This window comes from Carex rostrata, chromosome 12 (genome assembly GCF_964058835.1).
Source record: "Carex rostrata chromosome 12, lpCarRost1.2, whole genome shotgun sequence".
Taxonomy (NCBI): Eukaryota; Viridiplantae; Streptophyta; class Magnoliopsida; order Poales; family Cyperaceae; genus Carex; species Carex rostrata.
In genome coordinates this window covers 897,512-919,166 of record NC_135929.1, presented here as the reverse complement: position 1 = coordinate 919,166, position 21,655 = coordinate 897,512, and the positions used below count along the sequence as shown (strand labels likewise).

General features: G+C 35.5%; 2 protein-coding genes across 2 annotated transcripts; both read left to right on the top strand.

Moving 5' to 3' along the window:
- The first annotated feature begins 1,839 nt into the window (after nucleotides 1–1,839).
- Nucleotides 1,840–15,764, top strand: LOC144562682 (putative chromatin-remodeling complex ATPase chain). Its single transcript, XM_078311910.1, has 25 exons — nucleotides 1,840–2,197; nucleotides 2,614–2,745; nucleotides 2,979–3,085; nucleotides 3,401–3,513; nucleotides 3,911–4,008; nucleotides 4,099–4,278; nucleotides 4,748–4,969; nucleotides 5,185–5,319; nucleotides 5,762–6,044; nucleotides 6,521–6,594; nucleotides 7,040–7,260; nucleotides 7,585–7,672; nucleotides 7,771–7,864; nucleotides 7,984–8,172; nucleotides 8,503–8,534; nucleotides 8,832–8,908; nucleotides 9,018–9,107; nucleotides 9,372–9,441; nucleotides 9,574–9,637; nucleotides 9,816–9,874; nucleotides 9,962–10,127; nucleotides 10,483–10,661; nucleotides 10,991–11,206; nucleotides 14,696–14,797; nucleotides 15,561–15,764. The coding sequence occupies exons 1-25, from the start codon at nucleotides 1,931–1,933 to the stop codon at nucleotides 15,576–15,578; spliced, it is 3,276 nt and encodes a 1,091-aa protein (XP_078168036.1). The 5' UTR covers nucleotides 1,840–1,930; the 3' UTR covers nucleotides 15,579–15,764.
- A 1,359-nt stretch (nucleotides 15,765–17,123) lies between these two features.
- LOC144562891 (uncharacterized) lies at nucleotides 17,124–20,755 on the top strand. Its single transcript, XM_078312228.1, has 3 exons — nucleotides 17,124–18,695; nucleotides 19,350–19,614; nucleotides 20,065–20,755. The coding sequence occupies exons 1-3, from the start codon at nucleotides 18,231–18,233 to the stop codon at nucleotides 20,076–20,078; spliced, it is 744 nt and encodes a 247-aa protein (XP_078168354.1). The 5' UTR covers nucleotides 17,124–18,230; the 3' UTR covers nucleotides 20,079–20,755.
- The last annotated feature ends 900 nt before the right edge of the window (nucleotides 20,756–21,655 follow it).

Sequence of the window (21,655 nt, the reverse complement as noted above, 5' to 3'; positions counted from 1 at the left end):
GGGTTATGTTCGGGATGTAAATTCACGTTGTGACTTGTGCGGTGCTATTACTAGACACGCCGTGATTTGAACCATGTACCATGTCATGTCTTAGTCAATTTTTTACATGCCGTAATCAAAATTGCAAATAATGCTCACTGGATATTAGCCACACCTTGATCAAACATGATGCAACTAGTCATATTTGATCACAATAAACTGTTTTTTTTTTTCTTTTCAAACTTTAACTTTATTTAAGGAAGAAAAATTCACAGAAATATAAAAAAATGTAAAAATATTGTAGAAGTAAGAAAAGGGCGTTCTAAAAAAAATTGCACAAAAATATTATAAAAAATTTGAATAGTTGTTTAGAATAAATATGACAATTCATAATATTTCGGTAGCGTGTAATCTACTGTCTTGTATTGTGTTTATATTATCAAGAGCGGATTTACTGTAGCACAGGGGGGCAACTCTCCCTGGATTTTGAGTTTTAGTGGTGATCAACTTTGTCCCTCTCTGGAAATTTTTTTGCCCCCCTTTGAATGTTTGATTTGTAATTCGGGTTAAATTTAGTATTAAAATCAAAATAAATTTATTGAATTATGATTGGTAATGTTAACTATAAGTTATGAGATCATAAATTATAAGTTGGTATCGGAAAATATTAGTCAAAAGATTGTTTTTTTTTACCGAGTACCCAATTAGTTAATGAATTTAAATTTGATTCGATATTTTTTTTACTGACGAAAATTCTAGATCTGCTCCTTGTATATTATGATCATGCCGGATAAGGTATCGTGTCAAACTACGTTATTTTTTTCATAAATAACACAACCGCACATAACTGATATGTGTAATCACAACGTGATTCTTTCTTTTTACTTTGTGAATTACGTCTCCTCCGATACTCCCGTTTTCCTTTTGTTGATTTTTCTTAGGTTTTGTCACGGGCGTTAAAAAGTGCCCATTAATTCTGTTTCACTACCTGAGCCCGGTGCATTATTTGTATACAATTGATAACACGCCACTAATAATTAGCATTTAATTACTTCCTTATCATGTTCGTTGAGAATAACGAATTTGCTCTGATAAAGAAATCAAATCCTCTGCCCCCCGGGGGGCAGAAATTTCCTGCCCCCAGAGTCTCTGCGCAGTGGGACCGGGGTGGGACCGTTACTGTTTAAGGGTTTAATTTTTGTTACTGTTTTTAAATGGGGTCCCACCCGCAGAGACTCTGGGGGCAGGAAATTCCTGCCTCCGGGGAGCAGACGATTCGGTCTCTCTGATAAAATGTACTCATTTATTGCTGTAAAATTTTCATGATTATCATCGATAAAAACAACAATGAATTTTATTAAATTCCATCAAATATATATAGCAAAATATCGAAGGGTCGACAAGGACAAAGAGCTAACATTGTGAAGCCATTTATAGAGTTTATAAAACGTAAATCTACATCCAAATGTAAATTAGAAGAAGATGACGAATCATAATTTGGTATCAAAATCCGCTCCATTAACAACTCTTGGTCCCGCCCCGTGAACCGACCGTACACCAGGCTCGTAAATTATTTATCTGCTTTTTGTCAAAAAAAGAGAGGAGATTTAACTTCCGTTACAACTTACAAAAAAAAGAAAGAAAAAAAAAGAATCGCCTTTGCGCTACTCCAAGTCCGCTGCTTTACATGCAGAACGGCCAAGCGTATCGCGTAAAACTGACAGCGAATCCCCACAGCTGACACTATTATTTCTTTCTATTTACGTAAATTGTGTTCACACCTGTAGACAAGACCGAACGAGACACAGAAAAACCTAGTCTCAATTCACGATTTATTTACTTCACATCCTTCTTAATTGTTATAATGTTAATAGACTCAATTCCCCCTTCCGAGTCTCTCAAACCCCTCCCAATTTGCTCTATTCCCCAACCAGCGTCTTGACCCACTTTGATGGCAAGAGGATCCAAGTACGAGGAGTTCTCCTCCGCGTCGGAGGAAGAAGATGAGCCCTTAAACGGGGTTGATGGAGGCAGCGCCAGCGGCGGCGGCTCCTCGGAAACGCAGGACAACAGCGAGGACGCACCGGAGGCAGCGCTCGAGGAGGTCGATGAAGAAGAAATCGAGGCTGTCGCCAGGCCAGCCGACCTCGCAGATGAGGCTGGAGAGGAAGACGAAGCAACACAGTCTACGGAGGACGACGACGCTGGAGATGAAGAGGTGAGGATTTATTGCTTTTAGACAGAGGTTGTAAATGAGATGTCTCACCTTTATCGGGTTGTATCTTGGAGGAAATTTGTGGTTTTTATGGGAGGTTTTTAGTAGTCAAAGTGATGAATTTGCATGGAGGAATATTTAACCAGGCGATATTTAACCATGGGAGATAGTTTAACATCCCACATTTGTAAGAAGGATCGGGGTGTTTCCGATGGGCACCGCTGATGCCCAGTCTAGGCCGTTTGATCCACGCCGCAAGTTGTGCATACAATTAAAATTATAAACTGCTAAACTGGGTGCACAAATCTGGACACTGATCTAACAGTCCATACCGGGCATCAGACCCCGTTTTATTTGTTCGGTGTTCTATTATTATTAAATGGTGTTCGATTAATTGGTGGTATTATTTTTTATCTCAGGGAGCTGGTGTAGAAGCAAGCACAGATGTAGGAAGGCATGAGAAAGCTAGACTTAAACAACTTCAGAAAATTAAGAAACAAAAGATTCAAGAAATTTTGAATGCTCAAAACGCTTCAATAGATGCTGATATGGTTAGTTTGTGCATGCTGTTTTTGTTAGATAGGTGACATGTGTTTTATTTGTTACTGGATTTTGGTCATCTAGTTGTCCGGTGTGATGTTAGTAGTGTGTTTTACATTGCTGTTCTGATTAAATAATACTTTTACCATTTCTTAATATTTTCTTCATGGTAGCACAGGGGATACTGGGAAAGTTACTGCTACAGTGTTGTTTTATTAATAATATGCTGGTTATTATTTGACAGAACAACAGAGGAAAGGGTAAGTTGAAGTATCTTCTTCAGCAGACTGAAATATTTGCTCATTTTGCAAAAGGTAGCCAATCAGCTTCAGAGAAAAAGCCTCGTGGAAGGTAATTCATTTGATTGTTGGCTTCTGTAATGTGTGCAAGTGTCAAATGTTGGGATGCTAGTTCATTTGTTTTGTTTCCTGAAGACGAAACTAGTCAGGGGCAATACAAATGCTAGTGGATACCAGCAAAATCTCTAAAGATTTACTTATATTTTTTGATTTTAAGTTTGCTCGAGGTAGACAGGGGCAAGGATAGCTGTAGTAAAACCGGCTCTTGATTATCTATAATGGTGTTTTTTTAATCTTTTATAGGAGGGTGGCTTTATCTTTTTATTTTCTTCAATGAAACCCAATTTTGTATTGGCTAAATTTTCAGGGGTCGCCATTCATCAAAAGTAACAGAGGAAGAAGAAGACGAGGTGTACCTTAAGGAGGAAGAGGATGCTCTTGCTGGTACTGGTGGGACCAGATTGTTGTTGCAACCATCTTGTGAGCTACTACCTTAAGTCTTATATTATTTTACTGCAATAAATATTACCTGTTCTGGTGCCTATAGTACCTTCAAGACTTATTTCAGTTTATAAATTTTTAATTTTTAAACTCAGTAAAAAAGTAATGAACTTTATAATATGCTAAGTACCGTAATAACTTCAAGTGAACTTTATTAGTAAAGTTCTATGAAAAAACTGAAGGTCATTAACGGTACAGTGATTGCTTATCAAACAGAGTATTCCAGCAAAAGCTGGTAAGAAGGGCTTGATAACCACATTAATTATATATCTGTAAAAAGTTCACAGTAGCTTGACTCGTTTACGAGGAAAATACTTTTCCACGCTTATGCTATTTTATACTATAACTGGGTTAAATATATCCTATTATTATGCAGGTATAAAAGGGAAAATGAGGGATTACCAACTAGCCGGACTTAACTGGCTTATCCGTCTGTATGAGAATGGCATTAATGGAATATTGGCTGATGAGATGGTAACTTTTCTCTTAGTTTCTTTAAAGCAGTTTGATATCCCTGATATCCCAACAAGCTGTTTATTAAGTTCACACACAATTATTTTACAGGGTCTTGGAAAAACTCTACAAACCATTTCCTTGCTGGGTTATCTGCATGAGTTCAGAGGGATCACTGGACCCCATATGGTGGTGGCCCCAAAATCCACACTTGGTAATTGGATGAATGAGATCAAGCGCTTCTGTCCAGTTTTGCGTGCCATCAAGTTCCTAGGAAATATTGAAGAAAGGGTAAAGTCAATATGGTCCATCTCTCTAATTGCAGGTTTTAGCTGTTATTTAGGCCCTAATTAAAGGGATCTAAGCATTCATTTATGCCAAAATGTGATTTGAAAGGATTTACTATCATTTGTCCTAACGTAATGACAAATTACCCCTTTATACCTAAAGACAGAATAGGCAAAGAGGATACTGTGTGTGCAAGTAGAGAATTATGGAAGGGGAGGGGGGGGGGGTGTAAGAGGATATGATGTAATGTTTTCATAGTTACACGTGATGTTTTGTAAGTGTTGTTGATATTATGTTCCGGTTTTGCAAGGTTGGTCTTGATATTTTATGTCGTGCAGAATACATGCTGTGTTTCTTGTTTATCATATTTTCTTTTCACCTTTTGAGGGTAGACCAATGCATTTTTATGATATGCGTTTGTGAATAAGTCCTATATGCTATATCATTTTGACCTTTTTTGGGTACTCCGCAGGCACATATAAGAGACAATTTGCTGGTTCCTGGGAAGTTTGATGTGTGTGTGACTAGTTTTGAAATGGCAATCAAGGAAAAAACAGCATTGAGACGCTTCAGCTGGCGATACATCATAATAGACGAGGCACATCGCATAAAAAATGAGAACTCTCTTCTCTCCAAAACCATGCGACTGTACAATACCAACTACCGTATGCTAATTACTGGCACCCCTCTGCAGGTCTGTCATTTCTAATTCATAGATTTTGTACTATGTTAGCCAGTACAATTGATGATAATTTTCATTGTAAACACCATAGTTGTCAATGGTCCCAACTGGTGTGATTCAGAAATTTGATATTGTCATCCTTGGACCATTGTATAACAGTTTATGTTTGAGTAATGCCATTGTCTTATCCTATTTTCTTGACATCTTGTTTTTTTTTTCTGATACAGAACAATCTGCATGAGCTATGGTCGCTTCTTAACTTTTTGCTACCTGAGATTTTCAGCTCTGCTGAAACTTTTGATGAGTGGTTCCAAATTTCTGGTGAAAATGATCAACAAGAAGTTGTCCAGCAGCTTCACAAGGTACAATAGTATATGAGCTTGTTTTCACATAGAAGGTTCTGTACTGAAATCTTAGATTCTTTATTATTATGTCAATGGTACTACTCTTTCATTAGCGCTGAGATTGTTTATTACATGCTGAAAGCATTTAGCATGAAAAATAATAGATAATTTTGAAATTTTGGTGAATTACATGCTGAAAGCATTTCATGATGATATAATGATCTTATGCATTTTGATCTAGACTCGTAGAAAACTTTTAGTTGACATTAATTTAGATATTGTTGTTTTTTTTTTATTTCTTTTGATGTACGAGCACATCAGAATAATAGCATAATTGATGTGTGCACACCCACACACAAAACACACGTGAAAAGAAAGACAAAAAAAACTGGAAAAAGGGAAAGAAAAAATGCCTCCTACCCCATTCTAACAGAACCTCTTTACATATGTTTTTGTGAAGGTTTTACGCCCGTTTCTGCTCAGGAGACTGAAGTCTGATGTGGAGAAAGGGCTTCCTCCAAAAAAGGAGACTATTCTCAAAGTGGGAATGTCTCAGATGCAGAAGCAGTTCTACCGTGCCCTCCTACAGAAGGATTTGGAAGTCGTGAATGCAGGTGGGGAGCGCAAGCGCCTCTTAAACATTGCAATGCAATTGAGGAAGTGCTGTAATCACCCTTATCTCTTCCAAGGGGCTGAGCCTGGCCCACCTTACACTACTGGTGACCATCTCATCACCAATGCAGGTCTGTCCCTGATCACTCTTTCCTTTTTCCTATTGCTTGAAGTTTGGTGACATGCTTGACACTGTTATCACAGTTATTGCTGAGTTGATTTTTATAGACAACCCCTGACTTCGTTAGTGTCAAAACCAGAAACATGGCCCTTTGGTAGGTATTACACTACAAAATAATTATATATGGGCATAAGTATTCTAATCTAAATTTTGTTTGTTACTAGAATGCTTATATATTTTTTTCTATGGAGTTCTATGTCCAGGCCTTATCCATGAGATGTAGACATAACTAGTTAGCTACTCCTTGTTCTTCTATTAATTAATTTCTTGTAACATTCTGAAAATTGCAGATTCACATGATATTTGATTTCATTGGTAGCAACATACTAATGGATTAATGAAAAATCCTTGTGCAGGAGCTTGTTTAAAAATGAATTATATCCTTGTTTAATAAATATTTTAATGCTTAAATGTGCTTTTCTGCAGGTAAAATGGCTCTTTTAGATAAACTTCTGCCAAAGCTAAAAGAGCGTGATTCGAGAGTTCTGATATTCTCTCAGGTCCGTTGTTTTTCTAAGTAACCTTATTACATGATCACTTTTTGCCATTCGACTTTGATTTCTAACATTATAAGCACAAAATTCTCTGAAATCAAGCAGACTATTATAAATGATCTTACGGCATTACGTTATCTTAGACACAATTGATCTCATCAATTGTATAATACTGCTGGGGTTTTATTAGTGAACTAGAGCATATACTCCATGCATGCTGCTAACTGCTTTGCTAAACAACTGCCGTTTTTTTTTTATTAACCTCAAGTATAAGAGTGCTGCTATTCTTTTAAAAAAAATTACTGCTGGAGTTTTATTAGTGAACTAGAGCACATACTCCATGCATGCTGCTAACTGCTTTGCTAAACAACTGCCGGTGTTTGTATTAACCTCAAGTATAACAGTGCTGCAATTCTTTTAATTTTTTTTTAAAACATAAGTTGTTCCACAGATGACAAGACTATTAGACATCCTGGAGGATTATCTGATGTACCGAGGGTACCTGTATTGCCGCATTGATGGTAACACTGGTGGAGAAGACCGTGATGCCTTCATTGAGGCTTTCAACAGACCAGGAAGTGAGAAGTTTGTCTTTTTGCTTTCCACCAGGGCTGGTGGCCTTGGTATTAACCTTGCCACTGCTGATGTTGTCATTCTCTATGATAGTGATTGGTATTTCCTTTCTTCTGCTGTTTCTTATTTAACATAAACTACTTTGATGTAGCTCCTGAAGGCTAAACATTAGACAGAAAGAAAAGGTGATATGATCCCAAAATATTATTTATTGTTAAAGAATGAAATAGTCCTATAGTTCATGCGCTAGTATTAACTGCTTTAGTTAACAACTTAAAATGTACACCTAACTTTTAAAGCAGATGCTGCTTTGGTTTGCACATAGGGACCTTAGAGAACCCATCACCTCATTTTTTGGATAGAATGGTATAGTGCTCATTGTTTGTCCGCAATTCACCTTTTTTGGGAACATTATTATTTTAGGAATCCACAAGTCGACCTGCAGGCACAAGATCGTGCCCACAGAATTGGCCAAAAGAAAGAGGTTCAGGTTTTCCGCTTTTGTACTGAGGTCAGCTGAATTAATTTGTAGTTCTTCTCATTAATTCTTTACTTGGTTGTCCTTAACTCGTGTGGCCTTCTTGGATATATCTCTGGAAAATCTTTCAGTATACAATTGAGGAGAAAGTGATAGAGAGGGCATATAAAAAGCTTGCATTGGATGCTCTTGTTATTCAGCAAGGTCGTCTGGCTGAACAGAAATGTATTTTTCTTTATCATTCCTTTTTATTATTTTATTAGTTCTATATCTTTTATGTAGCACTAAAATCTTTTATTTGACTTTCTTGTTCACATGTTTGTGTGTTTACTGCTTCTTTACAGCTGTGAACAAGGATGAGTTGTTGCAAATGGTGAGGTTTGGTGCGGAGATGGTGTTTAGTTCTGGGGATAGCACCATCACAGATGAGGATGTTGACAGAATCATAGCCAAGGGGGAAGAGGCTACAGCTGAACTAGATGCAAAGATGAAGAAGTTCACTGAAGATGCCATCAAATTTAAGATGGATGAAAGTATGAATTGTTTTTTTTTACGATCTATATAACCTTTATTTTTATTTTTGGAAAATGCTTCCTCCATAGGTTGTTTTCCTTGTAGTGTCTGGATATATCTCTGACCCTTGCATGCTGTATCATACTACCAATCTGTTTTCACTCATCAGTGGAATAAAAGAGTTTAGGAAATAGGGGTTCCTCTGGGATTTTCTTTGACCATAGAGGAATGTTTGATTTGCAAAAGCCGATAGGTTGTCTCTTGATCCTGCAAGGGTACAGAGGAAATTAACTCTGTTTTCCAATTTTGATTCTATTGAAGTGTTACAACATTTCTTTCTTTCTGTGCAGCGGCCGAGTTGTATGACTTTGATGATGACAAGGTAAAATATTGTATATTGTTGTTGCTTCTGTTTTGTCATAAAAAATTACCATTTTGGGGAACATAATATCTTTTTGGTGCCCTTTTTTACATGAGAGGGCCATAATGGTGTTTGCTTTCGATATTTACTACTTATTGTGAACTGTTTTCTAAATGTTCGAGAACCAGGGAACTTATCTTGTCAGGATATGTTTCCTCGAAAGAGGCAAGACAGATCTTCTCTTTCAGGGTGTATTCGTAAATTAGAATTCGTTGTTTTCTCCTTGTATCTGCTAACTCTGGGTTTTGTTTATTGAAGGAGGAAAACAAGGTTGACTTCAAGAAACTTGTTACTGACAACTGGATAGAACCTCCAAGGAGGGAAAGAAAGAGAAAGTACGGATTAATTTATGGTCAAGTTGCTTTGAAGTTGTGCTTTGGTGAATTTATATCCATTTCATTTTTACCTAACTTAACCTTTCTTTTTTTTCCTTTGTTGGTATAGCTACTCAGAGTCTGACTATTTCAAGCAAGCAATGCGGCAGGGTGCACCGGCTAAGCCTAGGGAGCAAAAGATACCAAAAATGCCCCACCTGTAAGGCTCTTTTCTTGTTCTAGGCTTTTGCCCTTGCACAGGGTTATATCCATTCCTATTTGACTACTGAATTGGTCATCACTTTTGTAGCCAGTGTTTAGGTTCGTTGTTGGGGTTTGCCTTGGATTTCTTTGTGTCTTTGTTTGCACACTTATGTCAAACTGGCACCAGCTTGGCCAATTGAGGACACATTTTGTGACTTAATTTTGTATTTTTCGATGCTTAGGGAATATTTTGAATATGTTTTTTATTTTTTTATTTTAGGCACGATTTCCAGTTCTTTAACACTCAGAGACTTAATGAGTTATATGAGAAAGAAGTCAAGTATCTTGTGGTTAGTCTAATTCTTCACTATCATCTTTTTCATCTAATCATTTCTTAGAAATGAAATTTTATGTTAATCTGTTGATGTATTTTGTTTCTTTAAACATAGACTTTCTTATTGTTTCTTTTTGAAATTTACTAGCTAACTAATAATAAGAACAAGGACAAGGATAAGGATGCTATTGGAGATGCGGACGACTCAGATGGTACTCTTTCATTTTATATTTTTCCAATTACCTGTATAAATACTTTCTAAACTGGCATCTTTATCAGAACCATTTCAACACAGTTATGAGTTTTTGTGATTGACCCACTTATGCTGTTGTACAAGTCTAAGCGCAAGCTTTATTCACTGAAGCTAAACTACCTTTTTATTCTTAATAGAAATTATAGATCCACTGACAACTGAGGAGCAGGAAGAAAAAGAACAGCTGCTAGAAGAGGTGAGAGAGACCGCGAACTACTTGAAAGCTATCATTTCTCTTTTTGCAGTTTTTTGTTCCTACTTATTTTTCTTTGCAAAATTTCAGGGTTTCTCTAATTGGACAAGGAGGGACTTCAACGCATTTATTCGGGCTTGTGAGAAGTATGGCCGGAATGATATCAAGAGCATAGCTACTGAAGTTGAGGGTAAAACAGAAGAGGAAGTAGAGAGATATGCTGCTGTTTTCAAGCAGAGATACAAGGAATTGAATGGTAGTATCTTGCAAAGTCTTTCTATTCTTTGTCAACTTTCTCCACTGGCTTCATGTCCTGGCCTAAAGCCTGGCTTGAATGTGATATCCTGTTAATTTGTACCCCAGGCTTCATGCTTTGTACTTTGGTAATGGTATAAAAAACAAACACACTTTTCTTCATTGTGTACCCCAAGCTGAACCTTCATCTGAACTGAACCACCTTCCCTTATATAAATAACAAAAGGTATGAGCAACTAGTGCAATCTGAATTTGTTCCCTTGGTCATAGTTACAACTAGTTGGACCATATAAAATCAGATCAAATTTTGCCAACGGTCTAGAAACTGTGCTTAATTGTTTTTCTTGTGGAAACAGAATGGGACCGTATAGTCAAGAATATAGAAAGAGGAGAAGCGAGAATTACTCGAAAGGACGAGATAAATAAGGCACTCAAGAAGAAGCTCGAAAGGTACAAGAACCCGTGGCTCGAGTTGAAGATACAGTATGGTCAGAACAAAGGAAAGCTGTATAATGAAGAGTGTGACCGTTTCATGGTATGGATTTATACTTATTTCTGGCTTTCTGAACTTGAAATTTAGTTTGATTGCCCTTCTTTGCCAGCCCAGCTTTGAAACATCCAGTTCTATATAAATATTGTAGTGGTGTTTTCTTTGGCTGTTATTTGTCTATGTTATAGTATCCTCGTTTGTCACACAAAACACAAAACACAAAACACAAAACACAAAAGAAGCTGAAGAAACTCCAACAAAGAATGATGATGATGATAAGAATATCAAATTGGTGAATATGTGAGATTTGGTTATATATGAATTCTGTGAGTATCATCCTCCATTTCATATCTAATTCTATTTGCACATTTCAGTTGTGCATGATTCACAAGCTTGGGTATGGAGCGTGGGATGAACTGAAGGCTGCCTTTCGCACGTCGCCCCTCTTCAGGTTTGACTGGTTTGTGAAATCACGCACTGTTCAGGAGCTGGCCAGACGTTGCGATACTCTCATTCGCCTTGTTGAGAAAGAGAACCAAGAGTTTGATGAGCGCGAGAGACAGTTGCGCAAAGAGAAGAAGAATGCCAAGGTACCTAATAGCTGTGATAATAGTTATGTCGTGTCAATTGATATGGAAAACTTGACCCGAATCAAAATCCAGGCCCTAATCGATTGTTGTATCATTCAACAAGGGGAACATTGAATACAACAATTGCAAAGTAAATAAAAACTAAAGTCATGTGACTGTTGCGGGGCCATGTATGGGTGGGCTCAGACCTAGTGAAAGTCAGTTTATTGATAAGCTAAGTTTGGTCCAAATCTGATTGGTGTAGGGTTCCAAAATCAGTTGATTAGGTGTATTGGTTGCTTCTCTTAAGCTTCATCTGCTATATTAGGTGGGATGAAAATGCCAACTGTAGTTGCTCTGAACAATGTTTAGTTTTGGTGTTTAACTTTTGTTATTTTTTACATGAATTCTGCTTTAGTTTGTTTGTTGAAACACCATTTTAATTGTGTAAAATCTAGTTGACATGCTCTACTATATTTGGGAAAGTATTGTTGATTGTGTTTTCCTGGGAACTATTTTCTTGTTTTAATTGTGTTGGCCCTTTCTAGGGTTGAAATCAATTTTAGCAGGAAAGTATCCACCTTTTTGTCTCTTCTTTTCTAAATGTTTTCTGGTATCCACTTCAAAATCAGAGAGCTTTCATTTTGCCAATTAATTTTCTCTTTCCTATATTATCTGAGTTATGCTTCACTTGGTCTGAAGCTATCAAGCTCCAAAACACCATCTTTGTTAGTGATAGTTGTTTGTGGGAACAAAGGTTAAGTGACCTCTCTGGCTCTCTTGCACAGAGCCAATTGGATAATCTTCAACCTCAATATAGTGAGTTACTCCTTTATTTGATACCATAGTTATTCTATCGATGATGCTTTATTGCCTGAAGAATGTAGGTTCTGTAAGCTTAAAGATATTCATTATCTTACTAGGTGTGATCTGCTTTAGCAGTATAGTCATACTTGGTTATGTTTTATTTGCTCATACCTTCTTGAAGTTTGAAATATATTATGAGTTCCCATGAATTTCTTCTTATATACGCAACTTCACATAGGGGCGAGCTAGTATATTTGAATGAGACATGCCTACTAACACCAGAAATAAGTAGTCAATAATAAATTTGAAGGTATTAACATTTGCAACCTATAAGTTCAGGAATCGTGATTGGAATTTGAAAAAGTAATGTTGGTATTGTTATGCAACCTTTAAATATGCAATGATGCTTTAATAGAAATCATCATATTCTCTCATGGAAACGGTGTTTTTTTAAATTCTTTTCTATAACCCCTTTCCCATCTTTGTTTGTACTGCAAAGGAGCGTGTGTCAAATTCTGTTCTGCAATCTGAATTTTTTTATAATCATAGTAAAAGTTTTACATTTGTAACTTCTATCAGATTTCCCTTTTTTTGGATATGTTACTTTGGTATCAATCTTTTACAAATAGGTTTACATAGCCACGGTTTATTCATTTAAGATTTATATATAATTGAATTAATGTATTAGAAAGCCTTTTAATGTACTGTTAAAAAGGCTTGGTCAAAACCTCTCAACCACTTCCAAAAGTACTTTTGTTTTTTTTTCCCCTTGAGGTGGGAGCTTTTTGGTTTTTTAATAGTATTAGTATAATAGTTGCAATTTGCAGTATTGCATTCTTTTTAAAAAGCTCCAAAAGGATTAATGAGTCTTTAAGAAAGTATTAAATAAATCCTTAAAAACTTTCTAAATTTTTATGACCATTAATTTACCCTATATCATATCCAATTTGACCTGTTTATGTAACAGTTATCTTTAAATTGAGGACAATAGTATCCCACATGGCGGCAGGTTACCCCTAGATCACATTAAACATGGTGCCTATAAATAGCAGCAACAATTGGAAATATAGACTTCAAAATTTTAAAGTCTGCACCGCATCATAAGCGAGAAGGATCTTGCCCCAAGGAGCGAGGTCTTAAGACTCGGTTTGATTTAGCCTCCATAATTGATTGTACGAAAATACAACCCACCTTTTGCATAGCAAGATGACCTTTACTTGCACTGTGCTTTTGGCATCTGCTGCGTGTCATCTGCCTAGAATCCACTCTCCAAAATTAGCCCTAACTTCTTTGTGCTCTGTTCACATTGTGACCCCTTTATTTGGGGTGGGGCCTAAATCTTTGATTCAAAATATTGAGATTTATATTTTTGTCTTTTTAGGCCCCCATCTTCATTATAACATAAAGGCGGTCTCTAGGTTAGTGGGTCAGGGCTCAATGTAGTAAATGTTCCACGTGCAGCTTTAAAATCTCATGCTGGCATGCTCGTCTGTAACCTGCTTTAGTTACCATATATGATGATTTATGCAGCATTGATATTATAGTTTCTGCCTAGTATTCAATACTGAAAGGGTGGTGATCATAAAGATGCTACCATGAGAAACTGGAGTTCCTTTCACCAAAGTTCTGATAGTTTCCTATTCAAAGTCCAATTGTATGATCATTTTCTGTGCTACAAGCTACTCGCACTCAACCCATAGATGGTAAGTGCTGAGTATTAGTGCTTCATTATCGCAATCTTGGTTTACACTATTTTGACTAGGCTAGAAAATTGTGGTCCACTGTAGACCAATATATATTGGCGTATGGTGATGATATTTTGGCCCACTGTTGACGAAAGTTCTGATTTTCCTAGTCAAAGTCTAATTGTATGATCATTTTCTGGGCTACAATCTACTTTCACTCAACCCGTAGACGGTAAGTGCTTAGTTGAGGATGAAAATAGTATTCTATTATTGCAATCTTGGTTTACGATATTGAGACTAGGCTTGAAAATTGTGGCCCACTGTAGACCAATATGTTTTTGGCGTATTGTGATATTTTGAGGCTAGTTACTGAATCTCTATGTTTCTACTGCTGGTCTGGGTTCAGTAGTTCTGATTATTGGTTGCCTAAAATTTTATGAGAAACTTTAATCAACTTGTCAAATTTCGTTTCCTTGGAGCTTTTCCATCTTTTTTATTTTGTGTCCATCTGCTGTTGGTCCCTTCCAGCACTGATCTTGAATTAAGAAGCCTTTGAAGTTACTGTTGTCATTCTCCTTTGCTAAAATGATCAGCTTGACTGTTTTAATTGATGGTTCCAAGCTCCTGTTGATTCTATTGAGAACTATTTTTTGAGTATTGATGTAAGCTATGTGACAGTCTAGTAAATTGCATTGTGAAGGTTGGAAGTTGCATACAAAATGTAAAGGTTTTATTTTAGTTATTAAGCCGCACTGTGATCTAGTGATTTAAGTCAATCTCTTGTTTTTCTTCCCTTTTAGCTCTCTATGGAGTTCTGATTTTAGGAACTTAAATGGGTGTTGTATATTTAATAGCTCAATTATTGGATTCAAAAGTGCTGATGAGTTAGAACTATGTAATAAAATGGGCTTTTGATTTGATTGTTTTGTATGGTCATATTTATGTGTTAAGTCTGTCATGAACTCTTAAACTTTCTGAACAACTTTATTTATATCCTTGTTTTTCTTCAATATTTTAGAATATGACTCCATCAAAGAGAGGGACAAGGTCACCAGTTGTTGACACGCCAAGCACAAAGAGGCGCAAACAATCCTCAATGGATGATTATGTCAGCTCTTCAGTAAGTTCTCATAATCTACTTGTTTTTCTTAGGGTGGGATGACAAAATACCCCTAGAAAGACACAATAGCATTTCGTATTCAATAGATTACAAATTGTCTTTCGACAGATTTACCTTCTTAAAATTCTCAATAAAACTTTTTAACACGGCAATTTTGAATTGTCTTGTATGCTTCTCTGTGATAGCCAAAATGTTAGCTACACAGATCTCTTTCTTTAGTTTCTTCATGGGATGGCAATTTTTCTATTTCTGATTTTCTTGGAGAAATGGTTAGGGTGTCTTGGGAAGCTAAATTTATTACCTGTTTTGTTGGCCTTTGAGCATGTTCTGATATCCCTTGCCTGATGTTTTCATATTTGGTTATTTGTCTTTTCTGAAGTTCTGTTTATATGGTGCAGCTGACAACTTTGAAATTTCCGTGTTGTTTTTTCCATGGTAAAGTAGGAAATATTTCATAATACCCTACAAACGTTTAGAAGTATCTCTCTTATCTGTAAATGCATAACAAATTTTGTTTTGTTTTATTTACCCACTTTGAAATAGTATGTCAAAGTACATGTTGCCTAACTGGAACAATGGTTATTAATTTGGATTGAATTGTATAATGGAACAATGGTGGCTGCCACAATAAACGGCAGCAAATTCAGACTCAAAACTTTTGAAACACTATCTGTATTTACTATTTACATACTACAATCAGTCGTTATGTCCCACTTTGTAAGTTAACAAATACTAATTATCAGCTTATGCTTTGTTATTTCAGGGAAGACGAAGAAGGTGAATGGGATCAATGGACACCTATTTCTGGTATTTACCAAACATTTTGTACTATTTAAAGTCTGTGGTGGGTATTTGGCATTGCGGTTGTAGAAACTAATTCTCTTTATAATTTAGGATATATATATGAGAACTCTAGACTGGAACTTGTTAACATTTATCATGGAGCAATAGTTGAATACTTTCGATATCTGCTGCTGGTTGATATACTTGCCGTTGTTTATCTGTTTGTTGTATTGTTTTATCGCAGAGTAGTTGCACAATTGTTTAAATAAAGCTAGGAATCATTTATTTAGCAAAGGAGAACCAATCTCTTCCTCTCTCTATATATTGTATAAGACGAATACAATATTACAATATTACAATATTAAAATATTTTACAATTGTGGTTGATAGAGCAGAGATCAGTTTACAATGCTATATTTTATTAATTTGTTGACTAAAATAAAAAAAAATAAAAAAAATCTAAAATTTGTTTTAAATATATATGGTAAAAAAATAAAAAATAATTTACATATGTTTTCTTTTCTAAATCAATTAGTTAATACTAATTAGCTAAAATGTATATTTATGTATATTAGAAATTAATGTACAGAATGCGTTTTTCTTTCTATATTGTGTTTTATACTGAACATTTGATAAATTAAATTATTTTGAACTGAAGATCAATTAATATAATAAATGAAAGCTCTGTAATAGTCTTTTGTTGCATGACTGTTCGATTAATGGAAACAAGCTATGTATAGATAAATTTTGTTATTATCTAATAAATGTAAAGAGGTACATCTCGAATTCTCGATAATAATTATGCAGGTAAAACAATGTGTTGCTAACAAGAAAACGATCTTTTTTACGCCATAAATGTGATATCAAAAAATTTCTATGAAGTCTATTTTTTTTCCTTTTGAATGACAATCAATCTTTTGGTGTGATTTAACATCAATTATATGTTTTTTTTTATATCATATAATCAAATATTAGAACACAAACAAAAAAAATATCCAGTGTTAGTCTCACATCTAAAAAAATTACATCAAACAAATACATGTATAAAGAGTTACTAGTATCATGTTCGTACATTGCAACGATGATATATTATAAGAGAATAAAAATCTAAAACTTACACTTCATTATTTTCCAAAAATACAAAACAGAAATAACATTAGCAGCTGGTGAACATGAATATCAATAGTAGGATTAACATAGATTAGATTAAGAATAACAAGTTATTTTCTTACCTGAACGTGGTCTTCGAATTAAGCTGTGGACTTGGCTTTGGGCTGAACCTAGAGTTTAACGGTAGACTAGAGTGATAAAGCAGAATTAATAGGATTAAAGAGATAGAGAAGAAATTGTCTTCAATTAATTATTGGTATTTCATTAATTAATCAGAGTTTGATACAATGACCTGGTAGTTATAAGCAGTGTGATACAATGCTTATAATACAAGCTGTAAGAGAAATAACAGAATAACCGTATTCTAACTAACTTTGCTATTTCACTAATTACAATTGCTCTGTCTAACAGGGATAACTCATTTCATTTAATCCAGTAAAGTTATTTCAGCCTGTGGCCTGGTTTAATTCAATCAATCCCCGTTTATTCTTTTATTCTATCCTTAATATCTCGGTTTCCGGCGATTATCTACCTAGCGCCACCCTCATCGACCTAGCGATATACGATCGGCGACATCCTTCTGTTGTGCCTCCTTTCTTTCTTGGAAATCGAGGTAATTTTTTTAAGAAATTCGGAACTAGAAGTCTATCGAGGGAAAATTGACTGAGCAAGATTTTGTGAAATCGGGTGAATACACGGTATTTGAGTTAAATGAAGATTCAGGGGCGTTTTGCAATGATTTGTCCTTTTTTTTTCTATTTTTCTTTTTGCGTTTTGTTTGTAAGGTTGGTCTACGGTTTTATATATTTTTCTTATGATTTCTACACCTTCGAATAAGCTTCAATTTTATCAACCAAGCTAAGTCAGACCTGTTTTTATCCACCAAGCTAAGTCAGACCTGGATTAAACCAATTTTAACTCTTATTTTGTCTTTTTTAGTAAATGTAGCTTTAAAGTATCCTCGGCAATGCACCTAACCACAAACAAAGAAAATTAAAGAAAAATAATTTGAGTGGTCAAGCTAGGCTGAAACAGTGGAAACCGGTACCACAGTTGGTGTTTAAACACAACAATTCTAAATTCTGATACGAGAACTGGGCAGTACGGTAAAAAGACACAGTATCCTTCCCTGACCTAAGGAAAATATACAAGAACAAGAACAAGAACTTAAGGGTAGAATTACTGTCTAATCTAAGTTTAGCCAATAGTGACATATACAAAGAGTACCTGTACCCCTTTCACTACTCTTCTTGAATTTGTATACTCACCTTCAATAGAAAGGCTAACTGGTGGCACAAGGTAAAACATACTAATTGCCAGATATACATGCATAATTGTACCCCTTTTACTACTCTTCTTGGCACAAGGTACAACATACTAATTGACAGATGTGCATGCAAAATTGTACCCCTTTTACTACTCTTCTTGAACTTGTATACTCACCTTCAATAGAAAAGCTCACTGGCGACACAAGGTACAACATACTAATTGACAGATATGCATGCATAATTGTATCTATACGGAAATGTGGTTGGTATAGATGTATATCTTTTTATTATATCTAAATATTGTGGAGGTGGTATTTATGTTTCTTGAGGTGTGCAATTTTTTATTTTATCATCTTCCATGTTTAATGAGCTACGGGTGCAGTTTGAGACCCAAATTAGCCATGGATCCTGAAAAGAAGAAACAAAAGAAAAGGCGTTTGAGATGTGCAAATTGGACCAAAAGCCAGACAAGACTCCTCCTTAAGTTGATGAAGAAAAAGCAAAAAGAGCTGGGAGAAGAAAATTTTGACAGCAAAGTCTGGCACGAAATTACTGTGGCTATTAACAAAAAGAGCCGCCGATCACTCGATGTCGAGCAGGTGAAGATGAGGATTAAGACGTTAAAAGGTGAGTTCAATGACTATAGCATGCTTGTTCAGACGCCTGGCTGGGGATGGGACAGTAAGAGAAAGCTTCCCACAGCCCCAAGTGAAAGATGCTGGGATGAAATAATTGAGGTAAATACTAGTCAAATGTTTATTTTCATTTTTTTGTCTGGTTTGTGTGCATATATCTTATTTTCATTTGGCATTATATTTATGGAGATATTGCAAAGTAAATCCAGATTGGTTGTTTTGTGTAAGAGGAACAGTTTTTTTGATTTGTGTTTACTATTTAGGCTCCTCATTTTATTTGAACTCATAACACGTTTATGTCTTTAAATTAATATTAGAACTGTTAAGGTAATTTTATCCCAACTTAATTTTCAATTTTGAAATTTTAGGTGTTATTTGAATGTAACCCAACATTAACGGGGCCTATTTTTGAAACACAATAAAATTTGGCTGTTATATGCAAATACAATGAAGTACTGGGTGCACTATGCCAAAAAAAATGAATGAAAAAATACATATAATGGGATTACTGTGCTGGGTGTATCTTATTGAATTATTAATATAATGTTTACTGTTATGGCGCTTCTGCTGCATGATTTTGGACAAATGGGATTACATGTGATGAGGATTTGTTTCTGTCCATCTACTAGATCCATAAATAGTTTGAAAAAGAAGCATTTGTAGATGAATCTGAATCAGTGCAATGTGAACACAATTTTATATTCAATCAGATATTAAATGTGAACCATTTTGTGTATGCTAAAACTGCTTCTGTAGTCAAACAAGAGGCTGAGCAAGTGCCGGACAAAAGCATTTCCATGGTATAAGTTAGTTGCTGAGGTAAGCAGGGCAGAGGTCCCTTCAGGAGAAAATGAGCCAAGTGGGTCCACAAATGACGGCATGGAAGAAGAGAACCAACCTGGAGCAGGAACCGAGCAATCTACTGGGGCAAACCCAGAAGATGATGTGTCGTCCTCCTCAGGGAAGAGAACAAGAGATGAATTAGCACTTGTCGTATTAGAAGAGGAACTTCAAAACAACAGTATCTTCTTTCTCTTTTGTGCATCTTTCTTGAGATAATGATAATAGGGGGTTATATTATAATGTATCAGGCTATTATGTCCTGATTTTTTGCACAGTCGCACCCACTATTTCTAGGTTCCATTATCGTACTCTATATTTTTGTTAACCTTTCTGTAGGTACCTCCATTTGGGTTTTGTTTAGATGTTTCTGTCTGACGGTGTCCTGATCGGTATTCGGTTAACTATGTTTTTTATGTTCATATTCTACACCAAATTGTAGTTATATTGGGGATTTGCTTATTTTAGTTCAATTTTTTGCTTCTTTCGAGATATCACCTTCAAGGTATATTGGTATTTGGTATGTTCTGGTACTTAGATTGTCATTCATGCCTTTTTTTTACTTCATCAAACATCATTTTTTTTTATGAAACTTTCTCCAATGTTGATTGCAAAATCAAATTCGGTACAGATGCAGAAGAATAGTTGCCTGAGGTCAGAATCACGCAGACACAAAACCGTGTGCAAAATGCAAAATGGACAGAAACTGAGCATTCAAACAAGCAGCTTGAAGATTTAGTAGATGCGGCCCCAAGCATTTACAAGGAGGCTACCAAAAAATTAAATTTAGTAGCAAAAAAGTTGGTGAAGGTTCGATCACAGTTCAAGTTAAGCCGGTTAGAGTTCATAGATATGTCGGTTGTTGTGCGTGATGACTTGAATAGAGAGCTCTTCATGGAGCAGGAAGGAAAAGAGCTGTTGGATTGGATAAAGGATTCTCTGCGTATGTACCGTAAGCAGCGCAAGGCACCCTAGGGCATGCAATAGCCGGCTAACCAACCATTTGACATGCCTTTTTACCCATATCCCCCTGGTGGTACACCACAGCCACCTATGTGAGGTTGGTACTAATGGTGTAGTTTAGAGGGGCTTATATGTTTTATTTTATCTTTTGATGTTGTGTTACTGGTTGGTCTTAGATAGTACTTTTTTATTTTTTGCAAGTCTTAGATAGTACTTCATGGGGAGGATCAGTATATTGTGGAGATATGATTAGAATATAGTGGACCTTTGAGGTAATAATTTGAGCTGTGTAAATGCTGCTGGTTTTGCAACTGATAATGATAACAATGACAAATATATATTAGTAGGTAATTTTTCAATTATAACAACATAATAGCAGCAGTTAAATTTTTAAATTGAAAAAAATTCCAAATAACGCGAGACCTGAGAGAGGCATACTATGTCTGCTAAGTTGCAAATTGCATGATACTTTCTAAACAAAATTCAGGACATACTGAAAGGCAACATTATCTGAACGCATAATGTATCAGTCTATCAGCACTTCCATCCATCAGGTTCAGCTCCTTGTCTGATGGTCCAATCTCATGAACTATTCATTTCAGATCATATTGATCTCTTACCCGCATAATCAAGAGCTCCGCATCAATTCCCTCACATCAAATACGAACGGCCTAATCTGATTTTATATGGGAAGGTTAAAAAATGTAAGAAATAATATCCTTTAAAATTTTTTATATCTCTTTAGTTTCTTCAGTGGATGACAATTTTTCTTTTTCTGATTGCCAAAATGTTAATACACAGATATCTTGGGAACTTCTGAAGAAAATATAGGGGATACTCTCTTTTTTTCACCCCTGATGGAAGCTAATTTCATTGCCTGCTTTGTTAGTCTCTGAGCATGTTCTGATTATTCCTTGCCTGATGTTTTCATATTTGGTTATTTGTGGCTTTTCTGAAGTTCTGTTTCTATGGGTTTACTTCAATGTACAGCAGAAAGAGCAGCGATCAATTCAATAATGCTATATATTATAAATTTGTTTACTAAAATTAAAAGAATAAAATCTAAAATTTGTTTTAAATATATTTGGTAATATATATATAAAGTAAGGCTATCATACATTGTAATGCATATGCACCTTTGTTCATTGGACTATAAATCACAAATTCAAAGTCTAAATAACCGATCCAAGCCGTTCATCTTGTTCTCCATATTAATATGTGCTTGGAGACCAGATTTTACATTTTTTTGAATTTGTTTA

Excerpts from the sequence above, each read along its gene's own strand:
- LOC144562682 (XM_078311910.1), top strand. The coding sequence starts at position 1,931 with ATGGCAAGAGGATCCAAGTACGAGGAGTTCTCCTCCGCGTCGGAGGAA. Across the intron at positions 2,198-2,613 it reads ACGACGCTGGAGATGAAGAG|GGAGCTGGTGTAGAAGCAAG; the intron begins GTGAGGATTTAT and ends TTTTTATCTCAG. Across the intron at positions 10,128-10,482 it reads GAGATACAAGGAATTGAATG|AATGGGACCGTATAGTCAAG; the intron begins GTAGTATCTTGC and ends TTGTGGAAACAG.
- LOC144562891 (XM_078312228.1), top strand. The coding sequence starts at position 18,231 with ATGTATATCTTTTTATTATATCTAAATATTGTGGAGGTGGTATTTATG. Across the intron at positions 18,696-19,349 it reads GCTGGGATGAAATAATTGAG|TCAAACAAGAGGCTGAGCAA; the intron begins GTAAATACTAGT and ends CTGCTTCTGTAG.